The 25,058-nt window shown below is 46.7% G+C and overlaps 1 protein-coding gene across 1 annotated transcript in view; it reads left to right on the top strand.

Annotated features, from left to right (window-relative positions):
- The window catches only part of REDIC1 (regulator of DNA class I crossover intermediates 1), a 753,321-nt gene that overhangs the window by 73,445 nt on the left and 654,818 nt on the right, over nucleotides 1-25,058 (top strand). The window contains exon 3 of the mRNA XM_086929839.1: nucleotides 20,027-20,162. Within this exon, the coding sequence (XP_086785965.1) occupies nucleotides 20,027-20,162 (136 nt within the window). The remainder of the gene's footprint in view (nucleotides 1-20,026; nucleotides 20,163-25,058) is intronic.

Below are 25,058 nucleotides of genomic sequence, written 5' to 3'. Positions count from 1 at the left end.
AAGAGAGAAGATGAGCTGCAGGTCGTCCGCGTAATTGAACACGGTGACGTCCCACAGCCTCAGAGAAAGTAGAAGGGGACGAAGATAAAGGTTGAAAAGAAGAGGGGACAGAGAAGAACCCTGGGGGACCCCACAGAGCGACTGCTCTCTAGGAGCCCTGAAGGTACCCAGGCTAAGGGTCTGGGACCTGCCCGTCAGGAAGGATCTGACCCAGGCCAGAGCCGGGCCCTGGATGCCAGCCTGCTCGACACGGCGGAGAAGGATGTTATGATCCACCGTGTCGAAGGCGGCTGACAGATCTAATAATACCAGGGCCTGGGGCGTACCTTTGTCAACACCGTCTCTCAGGGCATCCAGCACGGCCAGGATCACTGTCTCCGTTGAATGGCCGGGTCTAAAGCCAGCTTGGTTGCCCTCGAGGAAGTTGGAGTTCTCGATAAACTGTGAGAGACAGGTGGTGACGTGGGCTTCCAGGATTTTTGAGAAAAAAGGTAAGAGAGAGATGGGGCGGTAGTTTGCCGGGACGGCGGGGTCAGCCCCCGGTTTCTTCAAAAGAGGTACCAACACGGCCTCCTTGAAGGGGGCCGGCACCGTCCCGGAAGAAAGAGAAGAATTTAGCAGGGGGAGGATACAGTCAGGTAGAGTGTGGCAGATGTCCCTGAGAATGGAAGGGGGGCAGCAATCATCTGGAGATCCCGACTTAATGCGGGTGGCAAGAGTAGCCAGGGAGGAGGAGTCAAGAAGAGGGAATTGTGTGAAAGAAGAAGTATTGTGGGGAGGGGAGACAGGTCCAGCGGCAGGAAATGTAGTAGGAATGGTGTTCTTGATCGATACGATTTTTTCAATGAAGAAAGCACCAAGGGCGTTGCATGCTTCCTGTGTAGGGGCCTGAGTAGGGAGCGTCCTGGGGTCAGAAGTAAATTCATTGAGAACTTTAAAAATGTCTTTAGTCTGACAAGGGGCGGATAAGATTTTTCCAGAGGCATAGGTTTTTTTGGCAGCCAGAATAGCGAGTTTATACCCATTGCGGGCAGCCACGTATGCGTCTCTGCTTACAGGGCTGTAGTCTCTCCTCCACTTGCGCTCAAACTGGCGGAGTTCTAAATGGAGAGCTTTTAGGTGGGGGGTAAACCATTTGTGGGAGTTATTGTGCCGGGATTGAGGGAACTTAGTGAAGGGAGCAAAGATGTCACTGGCTGTGGTAAGCCAGTCTGCCACACAACCGTGGAGCTCCTCGGTACCAGTGCCGTTGGGTACCGGGGAATAGGTTTGGGACAGATGAGCCAGAAATTTAGAAGGATCGACAGCCTTCCACTTGCGAGCCGTGCCCCCCTCCCGTAAGGGGACCTTGATGTGGCCGCGGTTGAAAAGGTGGTATCGATCAGGCAATGGTCCGACCACACACAGGGTGTTATTAATGGGCAGGAGGACGTGACTCCATGGATCCAAACGTGGTCGAGGATGTGGCCACCCTTATGGGTGGCAGACCTAACTAGTTGGGTAAAGTTAAGGCTTGAAAGACCCTCGAACAGTTCGGAAGCATGTGGGCCAGCGTCCTCATGTTGGAACCAGTAGTTGAAGTCCCCGATGATGATAATACGGGGGGAGCAGGTAGCAATGTTGGTAAGCTGATCGATGAAGGATGAGGGGAAAGATGGCATGGAGTGGGGAGGGCGGTATAGTAACACAAGAGTGACTGCACCAACCTCGGTCCCTAGGCTAAGGACCAGGGTGTCCGCATCCGGTAAGGTCATGGGCGCAGAAGCAATGATCTTGAGGTCCTTACGTATTACAGCCGCCACCCCTCCCCCAGTACGGCCCCCTGCTCGGTTGTTGTTCAGCAAAAAGTAGTCAGGGGGTAGCGTGGCCAAGATGTCTGGGAGAGAGTCGTCGGTGAGCCAAGTCTCTGATAGTAATAAGACGTCGGGGCTTTCAGACATGAGAAGGTGCAGAATATCAACTTGGTGCTTAACCATTGAGCGGGTGTTTAAGTATAGGACCCGGATGGACGACTTCGGGGGAACCGGGACGGTAACTGATGGTGTCGGCGCAAGATTAGGAGTTGAAATACCTGCAATGCCAAGTGAGGTAATGCGGGTCCAGATGTCAGATGAGAGGGGACAGGCCTCGGCGTGTAAGCGCCTGAGGGCAGAGGTTGAGTAAGATAGAGGAATGACAGGACTACTGGCCCCTGGGCCCGTCCGGCCGCGGACGGGCGCAGACGGGCTGGACTTAGGCGCGACTTCGGCGTAGGACGGCTTGAGCTTCCTACGGTGGCGGTCAGGACCAACTTCATGACTGTGGGGCTTCAACCCAGCAGCAGCCTCTTCGAGCCCCTGCTGCCCTGCTGCCGTTCGTTGATGCCCTCACTGACATCCTTCTCTGCACTTGGTCCAAGGCCAGCAAAGGGGCTCCTGTGGACAGGATGATTGCCCGATTGCCCCCCCCCCCCCTCCCGGCTCCGGGCACCCCACTTTCCTCTCCCAACACTGTTGCGCAGGTGCTGCCACAGTGCCCGGAGGAGGCCCATGCGGTTACGGAAGGGAGAAACGCTTTGAAGTTCGCCATATGATGTGATCGGTGACACCGCAACTCGCTAGGTAGGGCGATTTCACGTCAGTAGTCAGTAGCTCTGAGACGCTATGCCTGGCTGAAGTCCACTGGCTTGTCAGGCGATTGTCCAATCAACGCTTTTGGACATGCCCTTTGATGACCGTCGCTTGTTTGGCAACAAGGTGGACAGCGCGCTCAAGCGCTTCAAGGATTCTAGGGCTATGGCCAGACACTTGGGCCTCGCTACTATCACTCGCCGCGCAGTCTGCTTTTCACCCCTTTCATGGCTACGGAAGGGGTGGCCCACCATGTTCCACCTAGAGCCACTGGCCTGCGCAAGCTGCCCAGCCTCTGCGCGACTGGGGACTTGGGATCCAGCGCTGTAGATCTGGGGGCCAGCGGGTGGGCCAGTCCACCAGTGCCCCCTCTCCAGCAGCCTCCGAACCTTCCTAGTCGGACCTTTCAGGACCACCAGTTGCCAGTGGGTGGCAGTATTCACCATCACTTCCCGCACTGGCAAAACATCACGTCGAACCGGTGGGTTTTGCAGATAGTCCGAAGTGGCTACTCCCTCCTCTTCAAGACTAACCCTCCATCCATGCCACCAACATTCTATTGCATGTTGAAGGATCACTTGGCCCTTCTCCGCCAGGAAGTTACAGCTCTCTTGGCCAAGGGAGCCATTGAGCGCGTCCCTGTGCCAGAAGTAGGTCGTGGTTGCTACTCCCACTACTTCCTGGTGCCCAAGAAGGACAAAGGCCTCAGGGACATCAACCGCTTCCTCCGGAAAGAGAAGTTCAAAATCTTGACATTGGCTCAGGTTCTGTCTACTCTCCACCCTGGAGACTGGATGGTAGCAGTGGACTTGCAGGACGCCTATTTCCACATCCCCATCCTGCCAGCCCACAGGCGTTACCTACGGTAGGCCACGAGCATTTTCAGTTTACTGTGCTCCCCTTTGGCCTTACCAACGTCACTTGGGTGTTCACGAAAATGATGGTGGTGGTCGCAGCTCATCTGCGCAGATCAGGGGTTCCAGCCTTCCCCTATTTTGACGACCTACTGATGAAGGCGGGCTCGCCCCAGGCTGTCGTCTCCCACCTCCTGACTACGTCGGACCTCCTGCATTTGCTGGAGTTCACTATCAACGTGCTGAAATCACCTGATTCCTTCTTCGAAGCTCCTTTTCATCGGAGCAGTTCTGGATACAGCGCAGTTTCGGGCCTATCCTCCTGAGCAGCGAGTCCGGGATATTCAGGATATGATTTCAGCCTCTATCCTGGGTTTCGGTGAGAATGAACCTGAGGCTGCTGAGCCTCATGACTGCCTACATCCTGCTGGTGGATCATGCCAGGTGGCATATGCGGGCTCTGCAGTGGGACCTTAAGTTCCAGTGGGGACAACATCAGGAGAATCTTTCCGATTGCGTCAAGATCTCGGAGGGCACTGCATACCAATTGCAGTGGTGGCTAACGAACCAGGATTGGGTTAAAGGCAGATCCCGCTCCCTTTCCCAACCAGACTTCACAGTTGTGACAGATGCGTCACTTCTGAGATGGGGCGGCCACATGGAAGAGGGCGGAGATCAGAGGCCCTGGTCTCCGGCGGAGTCCAGGCTCCACATCAACCTTCTGGAGCTCTGGGCAATCCATCTTGCACTGAAAGCATTCCTTCCTTCTGTCAAGGGAAGAGTTGTGCTGGTGTTCACAGACAACACTACCGCCATGTCGTACTGCAACAAACAGGACGGATGGGGTCGTGGACCATATGTCAGGAGGCTCTTTGTCTTTGGACATGGCTGGAACATCAGGGCATGTCCCTGGTGGTTCAACACCTGCCAGGTTCCCTGAAAACCAGGGCAGACAAACTCAGCTGCAGGTGCATGACGGATCACAAATGGCCCCTTCACTCGGAGGTGGTGCACAATCTCTTTCAGCAGTAGGGAGAGCCTTGGTTAGATTTGTTTGCCAGTGAAGAGAACGCACAATGTCGGCAGTTCTGCACGTTGGAATTTCCAAGGCGGCCCTCGCTCGGCAACGCTTTTCATCGTGAGTGGAGTTGTGGTCTTCTATACGCCTTTCCGCCTATACCGCTTCTGCCCAGAGGACTGAAGAAGAGCAAGCGTGACTGGGCCCAAGCCATTCTTGTGGCCCTGGACCGGGTACGAAGAGTCTGGTATCCTGAGCTCTTGAACATGGCCATCGATCCTCCGATCAGACTGCCTCTTCGGGAGGGTCTTCTGTTGCAGCAACAGGGGACGGTCCTTTACACGAACCTGTCCTGCCTTCACCTAATTGTGTGGAGATGAGCAGCGACAGTTGACATCTTTCGACCTACCCCTTTATCAGAGATTCTCCTCTTCATTCTTTCTTTGGCCCAGCAGGGCTCTGCTCTGGGCACCCTTAAAGGCTATCTTTTGCCATTTCGTCCTCCTTCGCCTTCCTGATCAGCCTTCTCTTTTCAAGTCCCCTATTGTAAATAGATTTCTAAAGGTCATTACTCCTCTCTTTCCTCTTATTCCTTTCGTAATGAACCAGTGGGACTTGAATCTGGTCTTAAATTACCTTATTGTGCTACTTTCGAGCCAGTACATAATTGTCCTCTCAGATTCTTGTCTCTAAAGACTGCTTTTCTGGTTGCCATCAACTGGGCTTGAAGGGTGAGTGAGCTTCAGGCTCTGTCTTCTAAACCTCCCTTCCTGGCTGTTCATCCAGACAAGGTTGTCCTTATAACTAGACCTTCTTTTCTTACCAAAGTGGTTATCTCTTTCCACATAGGACAGACCATCACTTTCCCCACCTTCATCTGCCCGCATACCTCCAAGGAGGAGGAGAGACTCCACAGTCTAGATCCAAAACGTGCGTTATCCTTTTATTTGGATCGCACAAAACAATTCCGGGGATCGATCAACTCTTTGTTGGCCATGTAGGCACCAAGAACGGTCTAGATGGGTTGTTTTTTGCATTAAGTAAGTTCTGTTATTCCTTGGTGAAAAGGAGCCTCCAGTAGGACTGCTCGCCCATTCCACCAGGGCGACGGCAGCCACTACTGCTTTGGGATGTGGAGTCCCCCTTAGTGATATCTGCCAGGCGGCCACATGGGCATCTTTGCACATGTCCACTAAACATTATTGCTTGGATACTCCTGTCCAGAGAGACTGCGTCTTTCTCCGTTCTGTTCTCCAGGTCTTTCTGGTGTGAACTTGTTTTGCAGATCCACCTCCGGGGTGGGTATTGCTGGGGTATTTATTCTAAGGTAAGGAATCTATAACTAATAGTCTCTTTCTGATGAACAAGTTACCTTCGGTAATGATATATCTGTAAGGGATGTATGACGTTACAACGCATACTTTTACCACGCATGCCTTTACAACGCGGTATTTACAACGAAAACCTTTACAGCGCATAGTGCTTTGGGGTGCTGGATAGTGAATAGTTGAATTTACTATTCCAACTCCAGTCCCCGTGGACACTAGGGAAGGTGTTGGATAGTAAATTAAACTTATTCCCTATCCTAGAGCGCCCCCCAGCGCAATGCGTTGTAATGGTTTGCGTTGTAAAAGTTGCGTCGTAAAGGCACTGCGTTGTAAAAGTTGCGTCGTAAAGGATGTTTCCCATCTGTAAGAGACACATATTAGTTATAGATTCCTTACCGCTCCACTCATCCTCTCCGTTCTGCGAACTGACTTAAAGAGTTTGGACTCCCTTTCAGGGCCCTAGTTTTGTGCACCAGTGGCCACGGTCTTGCATGGCTCTGAGCTTCTGGCATGGAATGTTGTGTAAAGAACGGACGTCGGCGTGTAGGGTCGGCATCTATGTAGATACTGCGACGTCATCCCGGCGATCACAACGCCGACGACGAACGCAGAGTCAACCAATGCCACCTACCGATGTGCAGGGGTACTGCTTCGAAAATATTTTTCCGGATCCAGTCTTATGCCTGGGGGTAATTCTAAGGTAAGGACACTATAACTGGTATATGTCTCTTACAGATATATTTTTTCAGAAGGTAAGTCACGTGTTAATCGCAGTCCCATTTCCTGGGTGGTATTGCTTGTGTATCTATTCTAAGGTAAGGCATCTGCAGCTAGAAGTCTCTATCAGATGAACAAATAACTTACCTTTGGTAGCACCTTTTCTGGTTGAGACTCTTATGTAGCTGCAGGTTCCTTACTGACCCACCCATTCTCCCCGCTCTTCGACTGGATTATAGAGTTAAGGATTAATCCCTATAAGAGCCATAGATTTGCACACCGGTTGTCAGTGTTCCTTGTAGCTCTGCACTTCTGGTATTGAAAGTTGTAAGAGAAACTGATGTCAGAGTGCTGGGATGGCTCCTATATAGGCACAGCGCGCGTTTCTTCTGGCGCAAACGATGCCATGTGGAGCAGAATGATGCACCCTACCGGCACGCAGGGGTACTGCTCCCCAAAAGTGTCCAGATCCAATCTGACTCTTGGGTAATATTCTACGGTAAGGAATCTGCAGCTGGATGGAGTCGCTACCAGTAACGGCGTAACTGTAATTGACAGGTAATCTTGACATGTTTTCATTAAGAATGGGCAAGGAGAAAGAAGACATATGACCTCATATGAAAACATTCCATTGAAATGGCGTTTGTTTAGCTTGTAAGTCTGAATAACATTCAAACATTTAGCATGTGTTGCAAGGAATGCTTAATTCCCCACACACAGGAATATTTGCATTGTTTACGCACACGTTCTACATGTTCTGTGTGTAACAAAACACGTACTTCTGTTTCCCCATCCCTTAACGGGCCTTCATGTTTGGGGAAGCTTGCACTGATACCCATACTGTACTTATGTTATATGTGAATAAAGCTTGGTGATCACCTTTTTGACTATGGAAAAGTTGCTACTTCGCAAAACAAATGTTAGGGGACACCAGGGAAGGCCCTAGCTTGTGTACTTCCAGTCAGGCAGCATGCAACCCCAGTAGGAGGGAGAGAGCTGCACCCAGAACTGGTTTTGAAGTGACCACAGAGGAGGGGTTCTGCTCATTATGCTGGCCATACATCTGGGTGGCACACAGGCTCTGCGCAAGATGAGTTTCCCAGCTTGGATTTCAGGAGTGAAGGGCACTCTGGGATTTTTTGCTGGTCAAACAGGAACTGCTGCAAAAGCGGGTTTGGTAATCCATAGAAACCTTTACCCCATTGGTGACAGAGGGCCAGAAGTGACCCCCACCTTCTAACTAGTGCAAGCTATAAATGTAGCATCCCCAGGCTCCCTCCTCAGAACACTTGTTAGATAAGCAGAAGAACAGTAGAGGGCTGAACCTTCTATTTGACCCATGATAAGCCCTGAAGAACTGGACTTGTTCCCTCTTGTAACCAGGACCAAAAAGTACACTCCAAGGGTTAGTTGGCTGACCTCCTGTGTGGCTACAGGTCTACAGTAAGCTGCAAGAGGCCATTCTTTAAGTTCCAAACTGACCACTACCAACTAACCCTCACTTTGACCATGCTGGTGGCCTCTGTTGGATTGAGTTGTGACCTCCCAAGTGCTGCCCTGAGGACCAGGAACCCTTGACTGTGTCTAACAGGGCTTGTCCTACCACCCCAGGCTTCCTCGGCTGCAGCTTCTACCTTGCCACGCTAAAGAAAATTGACTCCAGAAAACTGATTAAGCCACAAGGTAAAATTTCTAACTGGGCCAACTTTAGTTGATGTATCTTTAATTCAACATAATAGGGAGCCATGCATAAACAGAATGCAATATACAATCAAGAATCTTTTTTTAAATTATTCAGTACCTCCAAAGTTTGCTGCACAAAACACATAAATAAAAGCAATATTTACTAAAGAAAATTATAATCCACATATGTCTTCCAGGTTATCAGTTTTCTCAGTTGGGTTTGAAACAATCTAATTGATGTTCAATCATATAATTATCCCTAGGTATTTCCTGTATATTTGAAATCACCATACCAATAGGAGCAACAGCCCACCAATATTGTTACAGACTGGTTGGTGCATCTGACCCGGCTCCATTGCGATCACCTCAAATCATGCCTCGGTCCCGATGTGCGACGACAATTGACTGCCATTGGCACACTGCTCTTTTTGGTGCTATTCTTTTACTTAAAAAAATACATTCTATTTTTCTGATTCGGATTGGGATTTTAATTGTTTTGTAATTTGCCTTTTTACTATTTTGGTACTATATAGTTACTTTACACATTGCCCGAAATTAAGGCTGTCTACTCTGTGCCATATCTACTAGGAGGTTGCGCTCAGGTTAATTTAGTGACTTTGAGGGTTCATCATGACGAGTGTGATTATTTCTATACATGCTCAGTTAATAATTAAGAATTTTCAAGAATGCCTTCAAAAAGTATTCCTTTGAGTTATACACTCTTTTTACCCGTGGTAGCTATACACAGTTCTTCTTAAATTGATGGGTCACCTCTTTCAGCACCTGTCATGGATGTCCGCTATAATGCTAGCATTCATCTCTGCACAAATTTTAAAGAACACAGTTGCATTATGCCCTTGCAACATAATCTGTCTAGATAACATTTTTAATGATGTCTGTCTTTTTGAGTCTCCTTAATCGGAAGCCTATCGAAGGGGTTCTTGCTATTCTCTTCATTGTTTATTAATATAGCAAAGATCCTATATTCAAATTGTAAAAGTTACTTATGAAGCTAGTTCACCATCATGGAAATTGTTGATGAATTCATGAATAGCAATACACTTCTCTTAAGAATTATGAAGTAACACTGGTGGATATAAATAAGTACTCTTGTTTAATGGATTCAAGAGGGACTGGCTAGCATCTATTTTATATTGTGGTCATCCTGCTGCTTTAAAAGTTCGGTGTGGTTCCTCATTCTTTTTAAGCCTTGATGTTGGTATACCTATCCGCTCATTTGTTATAAATTTGTCTTGATTCTAAAAAAAAGTATTCAATTCCCAAAACACCTTCCTGTTACATTATACACTTAGTTATTTAATTGTAAACTTTTTTTTAAAGAAGTGTTTTTCTTGGTATTTATTGCATTTTTGATTGAAGTGCACTGAATTTCTGCCAACCAGGTCCCCAGTGCTTTTTCCCTAAAACAAGGTAACTGTGCAAATTGTTCCTCAATTTTCAAGACCTTTAGCACCCCTGTAAGTCCCTAGTAAATGGTACCCTTACTACCTATGCATGGGTACTAAAGAGGGTCCCTAAGAGCTGCAGCATGTATTTTGCCACCCTAAGGGACCCACCACCAAACTAATGCAAACTGCCATTGCAGACTTCTTAAAATGGTGCAGACAAAAGTGAAAACACCACATGGCACACAGGCACTGCATTCAAAATATATGTAGGTCACCCCTACAGCAGGCCATAAACCCTAAGGTAGGGTGCATTATGTTACATATGAAGACATATCTGCATGAGATATGAGAGATGCCCCTGTGCTGTCTAGTTCAATCTCTAGATCGTACAATTGAACAGGGAAGCCATCTTAAGTATATGTATTGGGCACTGGTCATTACAAGTTACCCAGACAGCCACAGTCCATGCAGGTAAGAGCGGTGAGGCCTGGTTAGGGAGGGATTCAACAAATGTCCACGAGGGGAAATTAAATAAATATTTTTTTCTCGTTGTGTCTGTTGAAATGCCCCCCGCCCGCGCCGACCGCACCACTCTTACCTGCATGGGCCGCGGCTGTCCCCAGTGTTTGATATCAAACACCTTGTCTTAATAAATCCATAATATTGCAAGTAGTGGATTTATTAAGATGTGCTCCCAGAGGGCACCTTAGAGGTGCCCCCTGAAAACCTACCTGTCTATTAGGGTGCTGGCTGATTGGTATCGTCAAGCCTGCCACCACAGATGGGTTTTTGACCCTCTGCAGGTGTGAGCCCATGCTCTCTGAAGCCGGAAACAATGCCTGCTCCTGAGAAAGGTATTCACACCTCCTCCAGCAGGATGGTTCAGGAATCTGCATACCAAGGCCACATTCTGAGACCTCCCCATTAGGAGCTCCCAGACTTTGTGCTGCAATTTTACTGACCTGTAAAAATTGCTATTACGAACACTACTTACCCAATTACGAAGTTCTTGGTGTTAAAATAAATATAAAAAAACAGTAATTTTTCTGAATTGGTCTGGAGTTTGCTCTTGATTGTGTCTCATTTATCGACTGTGTGTGTTCAACAAATGCATTAACACTGCCTAATGATAAGCCTAACATGCTCACCCACACTATCTCAAAATAGAGACTTTTTAATTATTACTTTAAGCTCTGCAAGCCAATAAGGGATGTCTGGACTTTCTACATACTATACCTCTCTTTGGTGTACAACATAAAAAGCTAGCTTCCTACGTTAATGGATCAGCCGTGGGGTATATGACTTTGCATTTGCTGATACCACTTGGTCAATAGGTGATTCCACATGAAACTCACAATTGACTCTAGTCAAAAATTATTTTTGAAATTTTTTTCAGTATTTGATTTTGTTAGGGCCTTGTGTTAAGTCCCAGGCCTGCTGTATTCAAAATGTAAAAAGTATACTAGTTAGTTAGGCCTTAAACAAATGCTTCAATCTTGTAAAAAGGTACCATCTGTACAAGAAAATGACTTCCACTGTGGAGATTGTTCAGGAGCTCGACCTGACCCCTTACCTACAGCTTAAGGCACAGCAGTTAAGGCTCTTTTGTAAAAATGATCAAGAAAACATTGGCTCAAACTCTACAAAACAAATGCTTTAGTAGCTGCTTGCAGATGACAGATGACACTGTTAACTTCATAGTTGAGGAGGTGATCAGTGAAGATTAGTCTGGAGACTACTCCTGGGAGCTAACTACAGACAGTGATGAGGAAACCCCTCACATATACCTTAGACCTGTACCTGAAGTGTCTACTCCTGCTGGGGGTGTGTCAGACTACTCAGGACAGGAAGAAGAGCTGGATGAATAGGACTTGGTCCTGGTGAGATTAGCCAAAAGAGCAGCCCTTGAGGCAAAAATCCTGGCCGTTGAAAGAGAAAAGGTTGAGATGGGTTTAGGACCCATAAGTGGTGGCAGCAAAATATATAGGGAGAGAGAGGAATGTTTGATCCCAAAATCGTCAAAAGGATTGTCCCTAAAAATGGTGAGAGTGATGACATTTCCAAATAGTTTACTGCTGTTGATAAGGCATGTAAAATGAGGAGGTTACTCCAGAGATACTGGGACTCTCTACTGTAGGAGTTGTTCTCAGGAAAGTGCAGGGATAGACTCCTGACACCGAATGAGGCAGTTGCTGAGTCTTATGACCCCATGAAGTATACCCTGATTAGGATTTTGGACTCACCACTGAGGAGTACAGAATTAAGTCCGGGGAGACTATCAAAAACCAAGAGTCAGCCCTGGGTTGATTTTGTAGACTTTTCAGTTAAAACACTATGTGGTTGATTAAAAGGAAGTAAGGTGCAAGACTATGATGGCCTTTATAATTTAATTATGAAAGATCATCTGTTAAGTAACTGGACTTCTGAAAAGTTGCATCAATACTTGGAGGACCGAGGTTTAGGGAAGAAGGCTGCCCATTGGGCCAAGACTAGGGTGTACAAAAAGTCTCATGGACAGGGTGACCAAAAGAAAGGGGTTGCTAATGCCCACTAGGAAAAATGTGGGACAGTCTAAGAAAAAATGTAAAGAGTCTTCTAAAGTCCTACACAAACCTTTTCAGGAGGGTGGGCCCAGAGACACTTCACCTTCCAAGTGTGGGTACCAGGGTAAGGACTTGTGTTTCAATTGTAAAGCCAACGGAGACCAAACTGGGCACTCTACCTGTCCCAAAAGGCTTCCTCTAGTGCACCCCCAGTTACCACTGGGGTGGTGAGTCTCGAGATAGGATACTCAGTGTGCCCTATCCAGGCCAGAGAGCACACTGAAGCTACCTTAATCTCAGAGGGTGGGGTGGATGTAGCTGCCCTGGCTGGCTGGCCCAGTAATGTGGAGAAATACAGACAACAGCCACATATATATTGAGTTGAAGTAGAAGCACTGAGGGATACAGGTGCAAGTGCCATCATGGAGACTGAACAACTGATATCCACAGAGCAGTATTTGGCTGGACAAACTTATCCAGTCACCAATGCTAATAACCATAACCCATGGCTATGGTGTCCTTAGAGCGGGGAAGGGTTACTGGCCAAAATAAGGTGGTGGTGTCCTCTGCAATTCCTGTTGAATGTCTGCTATGGAATGATCTGGGGACCTCAGCATGGGCTGAGGTACAGCTAAGATCCCACGCAGCCATGCTAGAAACACCTGAATGAGTGTGTTTAAAAACAAAAGCACAGAGCAAAGCCCTGGTTGAAAAAGAGTAATTGAAGACTGGAAAATGGCCTTATCCTCCAAGAGAAAAGGTAATTCTGGGAAACCAATTTCTGAACAGCCACAAGCTCAGGTACCCTCTCCCCAGGGAGAAGACCTGTCCGCTCCAGGGGGAACTGAGCACCAGAAACTTGGACCTTTCACGGCAGAGTACCTAGACCCAGGGGGACCCTCTAGTGAAGAGCTGTACCATGGACAGAAAACTCTTAAACTCTTGAGAGCCTGAGCCAGCAAGCTGCTGCACCGGAAAAAGAAGATGTCAGTGGCTCCCAGAGGACCTATTGGGAGGAGGGGCTTCTGTATACTGAGGCCGGAAATCCCAAACATGGGGCCACTAGGAGAGTGGTAGTGCCTCAGCAATACAGAGCGTTCTTACACTCATTGACCCATGGCATCTCCCTGGCTGTGCATCTTGGACAGGCAAGGACTTGTAGTAGGCTAGTTGCCCACTTCTACTTCCCAAACATGCCAGAAGGGGATGGAGTTTTGTAACTCCTATATTACCTGTTAAGCCAAGGGCAAGATAGGTAAGCACCCAAAGGACCCCTTAATTCCACTTCCAGTGGTTGAATCCCCCTCTGAAAGGGTAGGAATTGACAGTCAGTCCCCTTGACCCTCCAACAGCATCAGGAAAGAGATTTATACTGGTGGTAGTGGATCATGCTACCAGGTACCCTGAAGCAGTCCCCCTTATGACTGTCATTGCTCCTGCTTTTGCCACAGCCCTAATTAGTATCTTTACTAGAGTGGGCTTTCCTAAGGAGGTAGTGTGAGTAGAGGTACAAACGTCATATGTGGTTACCTAAAAGCTATGTGGGCTGGGGTGACATATAAGTTTACCACCACATATCACCCACAAACCAATGGTCTAGTTGAGATATTTAACAAGACCATGAAAGGCATGATCGTGGCACTCCCTGAAAAACCGAGAAGAAGATGGGATGTCCCTATGCCATTCCTGCTTTTCACCTAGAGCCGTACCACAGAAGGGAGTAGGCTTTAGTCCCTTTGAACTTCTGTTTGGGCATCTTTTGAGGGGACCACTATGTCTAGTGAAGATGGGGAGAGACCTCTCAAAGAACCTAAACAAGATATTGTGGACTATGTTCTTGGCCCGCGGTTAAGGATGGCTGAGTACATGGGTAAACCAACCAAAAACCTTGACGTCAGCCAAGAGATCCAGAAGCTCTGGTTGGACCAAAATACTGCACTGTGGAGTTCCAACCAGGGCAGAAGGTATGGGTGTTGGAGCCTGTGGCACCTGCGCCCCTCCAGGATAAATGAAGTTGTCCCTACACTGTCCTTGAGAGGAAAGGTGAAGTCACCTACCTGGTTGCCCTATGCACTTGCAGGAACCCTCACAGGGTCATCCATGTAAACTGCTTGAAACCTTCCTATGACAGGGCTGATGTGGTCATGCTCATACTCACTGATGAGGACCAGGAAGAAGAGAGTGAACTTCTCCCTGACCTCCTCTCCCACAGTCCCAAAGATGGGTCAGTTGAAGGAGTTGTCTTCTCAGACACCCTCTCTGCCCAACAGCAAGCGACTGCAGACAAAGTTCTAAAGCTGTATGCTGGGCTCTTTTCCCTAACCCCTTGTCAAACAACCTGGTGTAGCCATGATGTGGACACTGGAGACACCTCACCTGTCAAAAACAAATATACAGTTAGTCTGACCAAGTTAAGGAAAGTATCAGGGCTGAAGTCAGCAAGAATCTGGAGTGTGTAATTGAACCCTCTGAAAGCCCCTGGGCCCAGTTCTCTTGGTCCCAAGTCTCAGTCCAAGGGTGGTAAACCAGTGCTGAGGTTTTGTGTGTACTACAGAAGTCTCAATGCTGTCACAAGACAGATGCATCCCATACCCCAAGAGCTGATGATTTAATTGACAGGTTGGGGGCAGCTACATTTCACAGTACTTTTGATTTGATATCAGGGTACTGGCAGATTGGTGTGACCCTAGGAGCAAAAGAAACCTCTGCATTCTCAGCCCTAAATGGACATTACAAGTTCACTGTAATCACGTTTGAATTTAAGAATGCCCCTGCCACCTTCCAAAGGTTGGTGAACAGAATCCTTGCTGTGTTGGAGTCTTTTAGTGCAGCATATCTTGATGATATAGTTGTCTGTAGCTCCACTTGGCAGAGTCACCTGATCCACCTTGGCAAGGTCCTTGAGGCTCTGCAGAGAGCAGACCTTACTATCAAGGTAATCAAGGTAAGCAAGTGCCAGATAGGGCAGCGATCTGTTGTATACGTGGGCCACCATGTAGATGGAATACAAGTTCAACCATTACAGTCCAAGATCCAAAGAATTGTAGAATGGGTAGCTCCAACAACCCAGGCCCCAAATCAGGGCATTTCTTGGCTTGACTGGGTACTACAGGAGGATTGTGAAGGGGTATGGTACCATTGTGGCAACCCTCACAGAGTTGACCTCCAAGAAACAACCAAAGAAGGCAAACTGGACAGTGAGCTGTAAAAAGACTTTTGACACTCTAAAGGGAGAAATGTGCTCAGCATCCATTTTGAAAGCTCCAGAATATTCTAAGCAGTTCATAGTGCAGACTGATGCCTCTGAACAGGGGATAGGAGCTTTCCTATCCCAGACCAACGATAATGGTAATGACCAGACTGTTACTTTCATTAGTTAGAGTTTGCTTCCCAGAGAACTGTGTTTGAGTGCCATTGAGAGGGAAGCCTTTGCTGTGGTTTGATCTCTGAAGAAGCTGTGTCCACACCTGTTTGGTATTCACTTTTGTACTAACTGCCCTTAGGCCACTGAGATGGCTGATTCAAATGAAAGGTGAAAACCCCAAACTGTTGTGGTGGTCCAACCCCCTACAGGGAATTGACTTTTCAGTGGATAACATACCTGGGATTGACCATGTCAAAGCAGATGGCCACTGTAAGGGACCCACCACCAAACTCATGCAGACTACCATTGCAGGCTGTGTGAAATGGTGCAGGCAAAAGTGAAAACACGACATGGCACACACCCTGTGCTCCAAGCCCACAGACACTGCATGCAATATATGTAAGTCATCCCTACAGCAGGCTTTGTATCCTTAAGGCAGGGTGTATTCTAATGCATGTGAGGACATGTCAGCATGAGCAGAGATGCCCCTGTGCGGTCTAGTTCAATTACTAGATAGTACGAGTAAACAGGGAAGCCATCTTAAGTATTTGTGCTAGGCACTGGTCATTACGTGTAGCCCAGCTACATAATGGCTTCACTGAAACCTATGGTGTTTGATATGCAACAGAAGACTCCTTGGAGGGGCCCCCTGAAAACCTTCTAACCTCTTAGTGTGCTTGCTGACTGGTATTTTCCAGCTTGCCACCACAGACCTGTTCCTGACCCCCTCCTGTGAGACCCTGTGCTCTCTGAGTCCAGAATCAGTGCCTCCTTCCGGAGAAAGATATTCACACCTCCTCCAGCAGAATTACTAGTGAACCTGCATTCCAAGACAGAGACTTCAAAGCCCTTGCCTCCTTTGTTAAGCAACCCCAGCTTCTGCCAGACCTGGGTGATGCACCTCCCTGCCCTGAGGCCCATGTGGCACCAGGACAGGCTGGAAATTAGCTGTCACACCCCTAAGGTGAGCTACCTGATGTGCCCAACGAAAGAAAGGGGTCCACCATTTTGATTTTGGTAGAAATAGGAATTCTGGGACAGTGTTATGCCTAATCTCCACTGGAAGGGGATTTAGTGACCCCAAGGTTAAGTACCCCCCTTGGTCCACATTGTCTTTCGCTTGATGTTTTTTTTTGTATTTACTGATCCATCCATGATTGGTAAATAATAGCAATAGTTCTGATGCGTACCTTAACTGAAGATTCCTCACCTTTACAATATCCCCAGGTGCCAGGCTGGATCTGGAAGATTTTTTTATTGTGGCCGGTAGGTGGTGGTGTGCAGCTCCGCGGGGATCCCGCTCCGCCCTGGAAGCGACTGGAGCCTTCTATAAGTACAACCCAAGTGTGCCTTTGTATGCGGATCCGGAGTTTGCTCCTAACTTCTCCTCAGTTTCCAAGTGTTTTCTGACAAAATTATTTTACATTGTGCAAGGAGAACATGTCCTCCACTAAAATTACAAGATTTAAGCCTTTTAGGGAATGTGGCAAGCAGATGTATGTGACAGATCCCCAGAAGTTGTCTCTGTTGTTTGGACTCGAGGAACAACCCCATGTGAGGAGTGTGCTCTTATGCACCGTAAGGCGATTCAAGATTGCATAGCCAAGCAGTATGTCACAGAACATAGTAGGAAAGTCCTGTTCTCATTCAAAGTTGACAGCATGGACCCATTCACGCTCTTGGGGCCACAACAGACCTTCATAACGATCCAAGTCTTTGGGTAAGTCAATGTTCAAAAAGAAACATAAGAATTACAAGACCATCTTGTACCAGCCTTGTTTCTTGCGAGGACGTCAAGGTGCCTCTCTGTCTTGTTCCTGGTCTCCCACGAGGATCTGAATCTGCTGCTTTTCCCAATGCTCCCCACATTTTAAAGAAAAAATACGGACTTAAAATAAATACCTAAGCCTGCTCCTTAGCCTATGCTACCCAATGACGAGGGAGGCTTTGTGCGGTGCTCTAGTCCAATAGTGTGTAAATATTAGCTGCAGGACAAAATCACCACAATTTAAGCAGAAACGAGGAACAGCGTGATAACCACAGGCCCTCTTTGGCTAAGCACAAACTATACTCAATCTCCAAGTTCAAAATTGTCCTTAATGTCGGAATTACACCCTATATCACACCCAGGGGGTCATACATCTATATCACGCCCAGCGGTCTTTGGCGAATAACACCCTTACTTCTTTCAGAGACCAACAGTGTTCAGAAACTGGTAGCACTTAGGAAACCTTTTTAGACAAAAAAAATGATCATGGTATTGGTCCTATTTCACACCAAGGGCCTATGCGTACCATCTGTATCACGCCCAGCAGTCCAAGCGGTGAGGCCTCACCCCTGTACCACACCGAGGGGGCACGCATACCATCTGTCATGCCCAGCTATCCAAGCGACTAACAACCATCACCTTTCCTAGCATGTTGATCATCGCCTCTGAGGCTGCCTTGTGGCAACTCAATTTGCATAAAAAAAGGCAATATGTCAGATTTCTCGCAGTGGCAATGCGCTCATGTCAAATGTATGTGCTACTTTCTAGTTTGCCAGACGCCAAATACTGGGACTAAGGATGCGATGTAGTGTCTCACCCACTAACATTGGCTTCGGGACCGACCTCTGACCAGCAGATTCAGCAGAACTTTCAGCCAGTTGTGGTGTCTGTTCACCTTCCTTGCTGCGCAGATGTGAATCCTTTAGAGAGGTGTGCTTCCCTTTCCTTTGGCTGCAGTCGGGTTTGAAGCACCTATCTTGCCTGGCTGGCTCCCCAAAATGTTGCTCGAATGTGAATTTACCTTGGGTGTTTGGCCGAACAGGAACAGTTGGTTTTATTAAACACTGCGGCCGAGTACAGCATAAAGAAATGTGGCACCTGTAATACAGACCCATTGCAGGCCAGACTGTTGGATGTCTTTTTAAATGTTTTTATCTTTGGCCTAATAAGGACTTTTAGTGAGCATCTTTATAGGTCCTATGTCTGTCCTGTCAGCTATTTCCATTTAGGGGACCAACCATCCTTATTCAAATGACCTGTTGTGAGAAATTTTCTCAAAGGTTAAATCCACGGGTTTCCTCCTAAACCCTATGTGATGCCAAAGTGGAACCTTAATTTGATTCTCATTTTTCCTATGTACACCTCTTTTTGAGCTGCTGCACAGCGGTCCCCTGTGTCACCTGGCCCTGAAGATAGTCTTTCTCATCCCAATAACCTAAACTCATTGAGTAAAAGAGCTTCAACCTATGTCACTCCTGCCGCCTTGCACAACTTTCTTTCCAACCCACCTGGTGCTGAGGACTAGAGCGGTGTTTATACCAATGGTTTCGACTTCCTTTCATATCGGAAAGCCCATCACATTTACAACATTCTTTGATTCGCCTCACTCAAGAGGAGAAGCTTCATCGCTTGGACCCCAGAAAAGCACTAACTTTTTACATTGATCGTACCAAAGGCCATCGAGTGAATGATCAGGTCTTTGTTGGGCTTTCCGAAGGAAAGAAATGCAAGGGAGTGCAAAAGAGGATTTTATCCAGGTGGATAGTACTCATTATGATCTGTTATGCATTGTCCAAGATGCAACTTCCAGGCTGATTGAAGGCCCGTTCTCATAGGCCAAGACTTCTAACACTGTGTTGACATGCGGATTGCTTGTCCTCGATATTGTCTGGCATCTTGTCACATGCTTATGAAGCACCGTGGGCATCTTGTCACATGCTTATGAAGCATTATTGCCTCAACTGTCTGGTCAGACAGACAGCATTTTGGCCTGCAAGACTGTTTGGTTAGAGTTATTCCACAAACCCACCACCTGGGGAGGTACTGCTTTGGTATTCTAGAGGTGAGGAATCTGCGGTTAGAAGTATCCATCTCAGAAGAACAAGTTATTTACCTTTGGTAACACTCTTTTTGGTAAGTAAATGTATCTAATTGCAGTTCACTCACCACACTCTTGCCTCCCATTTCTGTGGAATAATCTCTTAACCCTCCAACAAAAAGGTCCCAAATTGGAGATCTGCACACTGACACAAATAATGGGTTCTCTGAGCTCCGTGTTCAAAGATGCAGACAGTGTCAAGAAAGAAACTGATGACACAGCTCCAGCTGTTACTTCTGGGGAAGAGCATGGTTGTTCCAGAACTGCATGACAACACTCACCGGGAACAGGGGCAAGTTGAAAATTTCCGGACCAAATCTAATCCCTGGGGATTTTTAAAGGAGAGGGATCTTCTGTTAGATTATCCACTAGAAAGAGTGTTACCAAAGGTATGTAACTTGTTTGTGTAGTAGGCGACACCAAGGGCTTTGCCTGTGCTTGTTCTCATTGAGGTTATCTTCCAGAATATTTACTATGCTCTTTCATATTAACAATTTGTTAATGCTTTCGCCAGTAGAATTCCTTGTCTTTCTGTTTTCCTGTTCTTGATTCTTCTTTGTAAAGTGAGCTCATAACATTGTACATCAGATATTCAATGCCCTAAGGTTTAGCTATCTGGATTTTTGTATTTGCAGACATAAGTAGAAAAGCTGTGCATGTGGATATGAAGACCGGGATTAAAATGCCTTTTGAAAGACACAGGAACATAGAGCTTTCCTTGTCCCCTCCTAGGGTGCCCTCCAAAATCTGTATAGATGATAATCAGAATATGTAAGTATGAAATATGGCTGTTCTATAATAACATGAAAATCTGAAATTCAAACATCCTTTTGTCTAGGTCTTGCATGTATAGTAACGAAAATGTGATAACCTGAAGACAATTCTATCTCCCCCGACACCTTTAGCCATTAAATGAAGTCTGTGAAAGTGGGTAATTTTAATGCATGTGACACACTGGGTGATTACAAAGACACACAAAGTGATAAAATATTGTTACTTATTAGAACTCAGTTTTACCTATATAATAACTTTGCATGTGTGGTAGTAACAATGTGTCATATGGCCGGTTAGTGGAGTTGACTATCAAACAATAACAAGTCACTTGTGAAGATGATCATACACCAAAGATGCTTATACACCAAGTTTCTCTTTAATTGGAGATCTTCTGGAAATGCCGCTTTTTTTTGCAGGAAGTTCCCTTAGCTCCAGACTTATTTGTAAAATAGATTGTTGACAAATAGTTTATATTTAAGAACAAATTGGCTGTAAAATCTTCCATCTGAATCTTAATCTCATCTATTTTAACCTAGGCCTGGGAACTCTATGGATAATCCATCCAGTCTCTAGGTCCTTTCGTGAGGAAGAGGAAGCATATATTGTCTTGTACCCTTGGTTTGACACATTTTTTCCATATTGTCTTTTGATTATTAAATGTGTGTTACTTACCTTTAAGTACCGTAGGTAAACTAGGATGTACCCCTTGCAGATACCTGTTTTGAAGCACCAAACTGACTGGCTTCTTGTGTCTTTCAGGGCAGATGTTTTAAATATGTTTTAGTATGTTTAATACCGGGGCGTCTGACATAGGCACAGCCGTCCTGGGCCCATGCCTGAATTTCAGAAGGCTTCTAGACTGTATATATAATGACTTGTGTAGATATGTCAATCTGTATCCCTTGTGTATCTCCTGGTTTAGTACATAACATCACTTGGGATTCACAGTTTTTGTCATTATATTGTTAACTGGTTCACATGTTTGAGTTAGTCCCATTTGAATACTTTGTGGAAATGTTAAATTGGTGATCCAAACCCTCTCATTTAATATAGTACTTTAGCCAGTCTGACCTATTTCTTACTTGTAAAATTAGTAAGCAGCTAAAGACTGGGAGAGAGTTTTATATCTGCATCCCCTGGGACTTTCTTAGACAAAAATTGCTAGTGCATGTTACCTTATCTGGTAATGCTCTAGGACTTGACTGCTTTAAAGAAAAATATTTCTATCCTATTATTTTGTCCAAACTGTTGTACATAGAACTTTGAGCACGGACACTATTTTTCTGACGTGAAACATCTAATGACTTCCAGTTGCAGAGTTCACAGGCAGTCAGTCTGTCCCGCTAGCTGCAATAGGTCCAGAGAAGCAATATGTTCGCAAAGTACCTTTGTTAGGGAATTTCCAGTGTTGTTCAGTCTTGTAATCGCAAGCCAAACCGTGTACATGTGACGCACTTCCCCCAAAACAACAATCCCCCACTGAGTCTCCAGTATTTTCAGTATTAAGCTCATGCAGTGTGCACCTCCACCGCTCCCGCTGTTTCCAGAGAGCAGCCACCACAAATATGGATTGCACCACCAATTCCAAGAGTAATTAGGTCCATACATTATTTGTATCACAAAATTTATTTTTTCTTCTTTTTGCAAAAAACAGCCAAACAGCCAGCGCTTTTCGTCCAACTTCCTTGGACTTCCTCAGGGCTTAGTATCTAAGTGTGGTCTTCTATGGATGTTGGTCTTTGCAAAAATGTTCTCAGGTTCAGTATGTGTCCTTCGTTAGAACTGTTCCCTCTTGGATCCAGGTTAAGTTCAATATTGCTCGGCTCCTGTGCCATGCTGTGGCCGCCATAATCAGCGTTCTCGACTCTGCAGAGTAGAGGACGCTGACAATGGCGGCCTTATTTGCTGCACAGCGTGGCACAGGAACTGAGCAATATGGAACTTACCTTGTTCAATCTTGTGTTGTAGCCATTATTGTACTCCAGTTAACCTTAACAAAACAAAACCTAAATGGCATTTGTGATTGGAGCCTGAATGGCTCTAGTCACTAATTCACTTTAATGGCCCTAGGCACTAATGAACCTTTGCTTGCAGGTGTTAATGAACCACAATTTTCCCAGGTGGTGATGCACATCCGTATTGGTCCCTGGCAGTAATGCACATTAATTGTCGCAAGCAATAAGGAACCGCAATGACCCAGGGAAGTAATGATCTTCTATAACTCCAGGCACTAATGAGTCTACATGGCTCCAGCCAGTAATAAGTGTCACTGTCCGTAGGCAGTAATGAACATACATTTTGGGCCAAAGCTTAAAACAGTAAAGGGCCTCCAAGACCACAAGCATAACAAATGTAAAAGTAAATAAAAGATCTGTGTCCAGTTTTATGAAAAAAATGAAAAATTAGAAAAAAGCACTGTTAAAAGTTCCAAACTACGGCAGTTTTAGAACCACAATTGCTTGATTGAGAGAAATTAAAAAGAAGAATCTTTATCTAATTTATTTGTCTGTGATGTGGACAAACTTCAAAGCAAATTATGATTTTTTTAAAAAAAAGAGTTCTGGGGGATTAAGTAGGCTTTTGCCAAAATTTAAGGCAATGCAGAGTTTTTGCAGCAACAGTCTAACCATGTGAATCCTCTCCAGCTCTGGTCAGTGAGTGTTTTGTGACCTGTGACCTTTGACCCTCATAGAAAATCCTTGACTGTGCCTGAGTTTGAGGGATGTTATGATCTCTCAGCCCCCAGCCTTTCTCAAGGGCTGGAAGGACCCAGATGTTAGTAGCTATGGCCTTCTTTATCCCACAGGTTGAGGTTTATTTAGGAACTTTTGTAGACTTCTTCCTTGAAAAACTTCTTAGCTAAAGTCGATGATCACTTACAAAATTCTCTCTTTCACCCTTGTACGTCTGAACTTTTATAGTGGGCGTAATCAATGTACTATGTTATGGTTTAAATCTTTTATTCGTTTTCATAGAAAGTCACAAACAAGACCCTCAGCTCCGCTGACAACATTCGAATGAGACATATGAGTTGCAATAACTGACATCACCTGTGGGTGATAAGCATGAAGCGGGTCAACAAATATAGCAATAGCAAGACAAAGGAAAAAGCCCCTAACCCCCCCCCCCCCCCCCCCCAATCCGAGTCCCACCCATCCTACCCGCCCCCGCCACCAAAACAAAAGAAAAGGGAAGGGAAAGTAGTGGGGAGAAGACAATCCACTGATTAGCAGCGTTTTGTACGGCTCTTTGCGGGGCTGTCCTCCGGTATCTGCATGCCAGGGAGACGGAGAAGCCGGAGATATCTGGGGCATGTCAGTTCCCGAAACTCAGACACCAGAAGCGTCAAAAATGGCCGCCATAACTCCGGAAATTCTGATCCTCTCCCTGCAAGTGTAAGTGTAAGTTTCTCCATGCCCAATACCATCCATAAGCGCTGAAGCCAGCCAGAGAGCGTAGGGAGTTAGGGGGTGCGCCAGTGGATCAGGATGTTTTGCAAAGCCGCCCCTAGAGCAATCTTTATCAAGCGACCCCGTCGGGATTTAAGTGGATAGGTTAAGGAGTTAGGTAAATCCAACAATATGTATGAGGGAAAGCGGGGTAGTTGGGTGTCCAAGTGTTGGTCTATTTCATCGAGTACCTGTGACCAATATGGCTGTAGGCAAGCGCAGCCCCAGAGGATATGTTCCAATGTGCCCTTCTCTCCACAACCCCTCCAACATAGGTCGCTGCGCCGGGGGTCAAAGCGGTGTATCCGTTCTGGGGTATAGTAACAATAAGTGACGATTTTGGTCAGGTCTCCGTGAGGCCCATATGATACGCTGAATGCCGTGCCTTATACTAGACACCCTCCCACTCTTTGTGAGTCAGGGGCCTGCCCAGGTCTCTCTCCCATCTAGTGCGACTTGCACTATAGGTGTGTCTGGTATGGCCTAGGAGCATTCTGTAGAGGTCCGAGATGATTCTCTTGTCAGAGGTACGAGTTATCAGCCACTTTTCGTAAGGGGATAATAAGCGTTCCGCCTGTGGTTTAATGTGCGGGTGTAGTGCCCAGTGTGGCACCTGTAGATATGCAAGGCGTTCCGTCTCAGGTAGGCCATAATGCTCCCTCAACTGTGGAAATTAGATGATGCCCTCTAGGTCAAAGAAATGCCCCAAGGACTGGCAGGGGGAGGAGCGCCAAGCCTGAAAGGCTCTGGTTTCCATGCCAGGTTGGAATTCCGGGTTATCCCACAGCGGCGTGAGGGGTGACAGGAATGTGGTTAATTGTGCACAGGAGTTGGTGCGATCCCAGGACTCCAGGATGGTGCCTGTGATGTCTGATGCATAAAGGTTGGCTGGGCGGTGACGTTTATGGAGAAAGGGAACCTCTTGTAGAGGTCTGCCTGCCAATGCCTGATCCTGGAACAGCCAGTGCTTTTCCGATTCCGGCCACAGCCATTTCACAAGATATCTAAGCTGAGCGGCATGAAAATAGGACTGAAGGTCGGGCACCCCCACCACCCCCTCCTCCGGTGGAGGAATGGCGACCTGGTGTCGGAATCGAGGCTTACGACCATTCCAAATGAAGCGCGAGAGGTCCGCCTGCATCTGCTGAATCCAGCCCATAGGGGGTCGGAGAGGAAGAGTCTGAAACAAATACAAAACTTGGGAGAATATTTTCATTTTGACGGCAGCTATCCTGCCCAGCCAGGACAGTGTGGTGCAGTATTTCCATCGGCTCAGCATCTTCCGGACGCGGCTATGGAGTTTAGAGTATTTAAGGTTAGAGGTCGCTTGGAGAGTGGGCCCGAGCTGAATGCCCAGATACGGAATTGCCTCCGTCTGCCACTGCATCGGATGTTCCTCCTGGAGGTGGCTGAGAGTTAGTGGGGAAAGGGAGAGACTAAGGGC

Source organism: Lissotriton vulgaris, chromosome 1_1 (assembly GCF_964263255.1).
Source record: "Lissotriton vulgaris chromosome 1_1, aLisVul1.2, whole genome shotgun sequence".
Lineage (NCBI taxonomy): Eukaryota > Metazoa > Chordata > Amphibia > Caudata > Salamandridae > Lissotriton > Lissotriton vulgaris.
The sequence above is the reverse complement of the archived record's forward strand: the minus strand, read 5'-3'. Positions and strand labels throughout refer to the sequence as shown.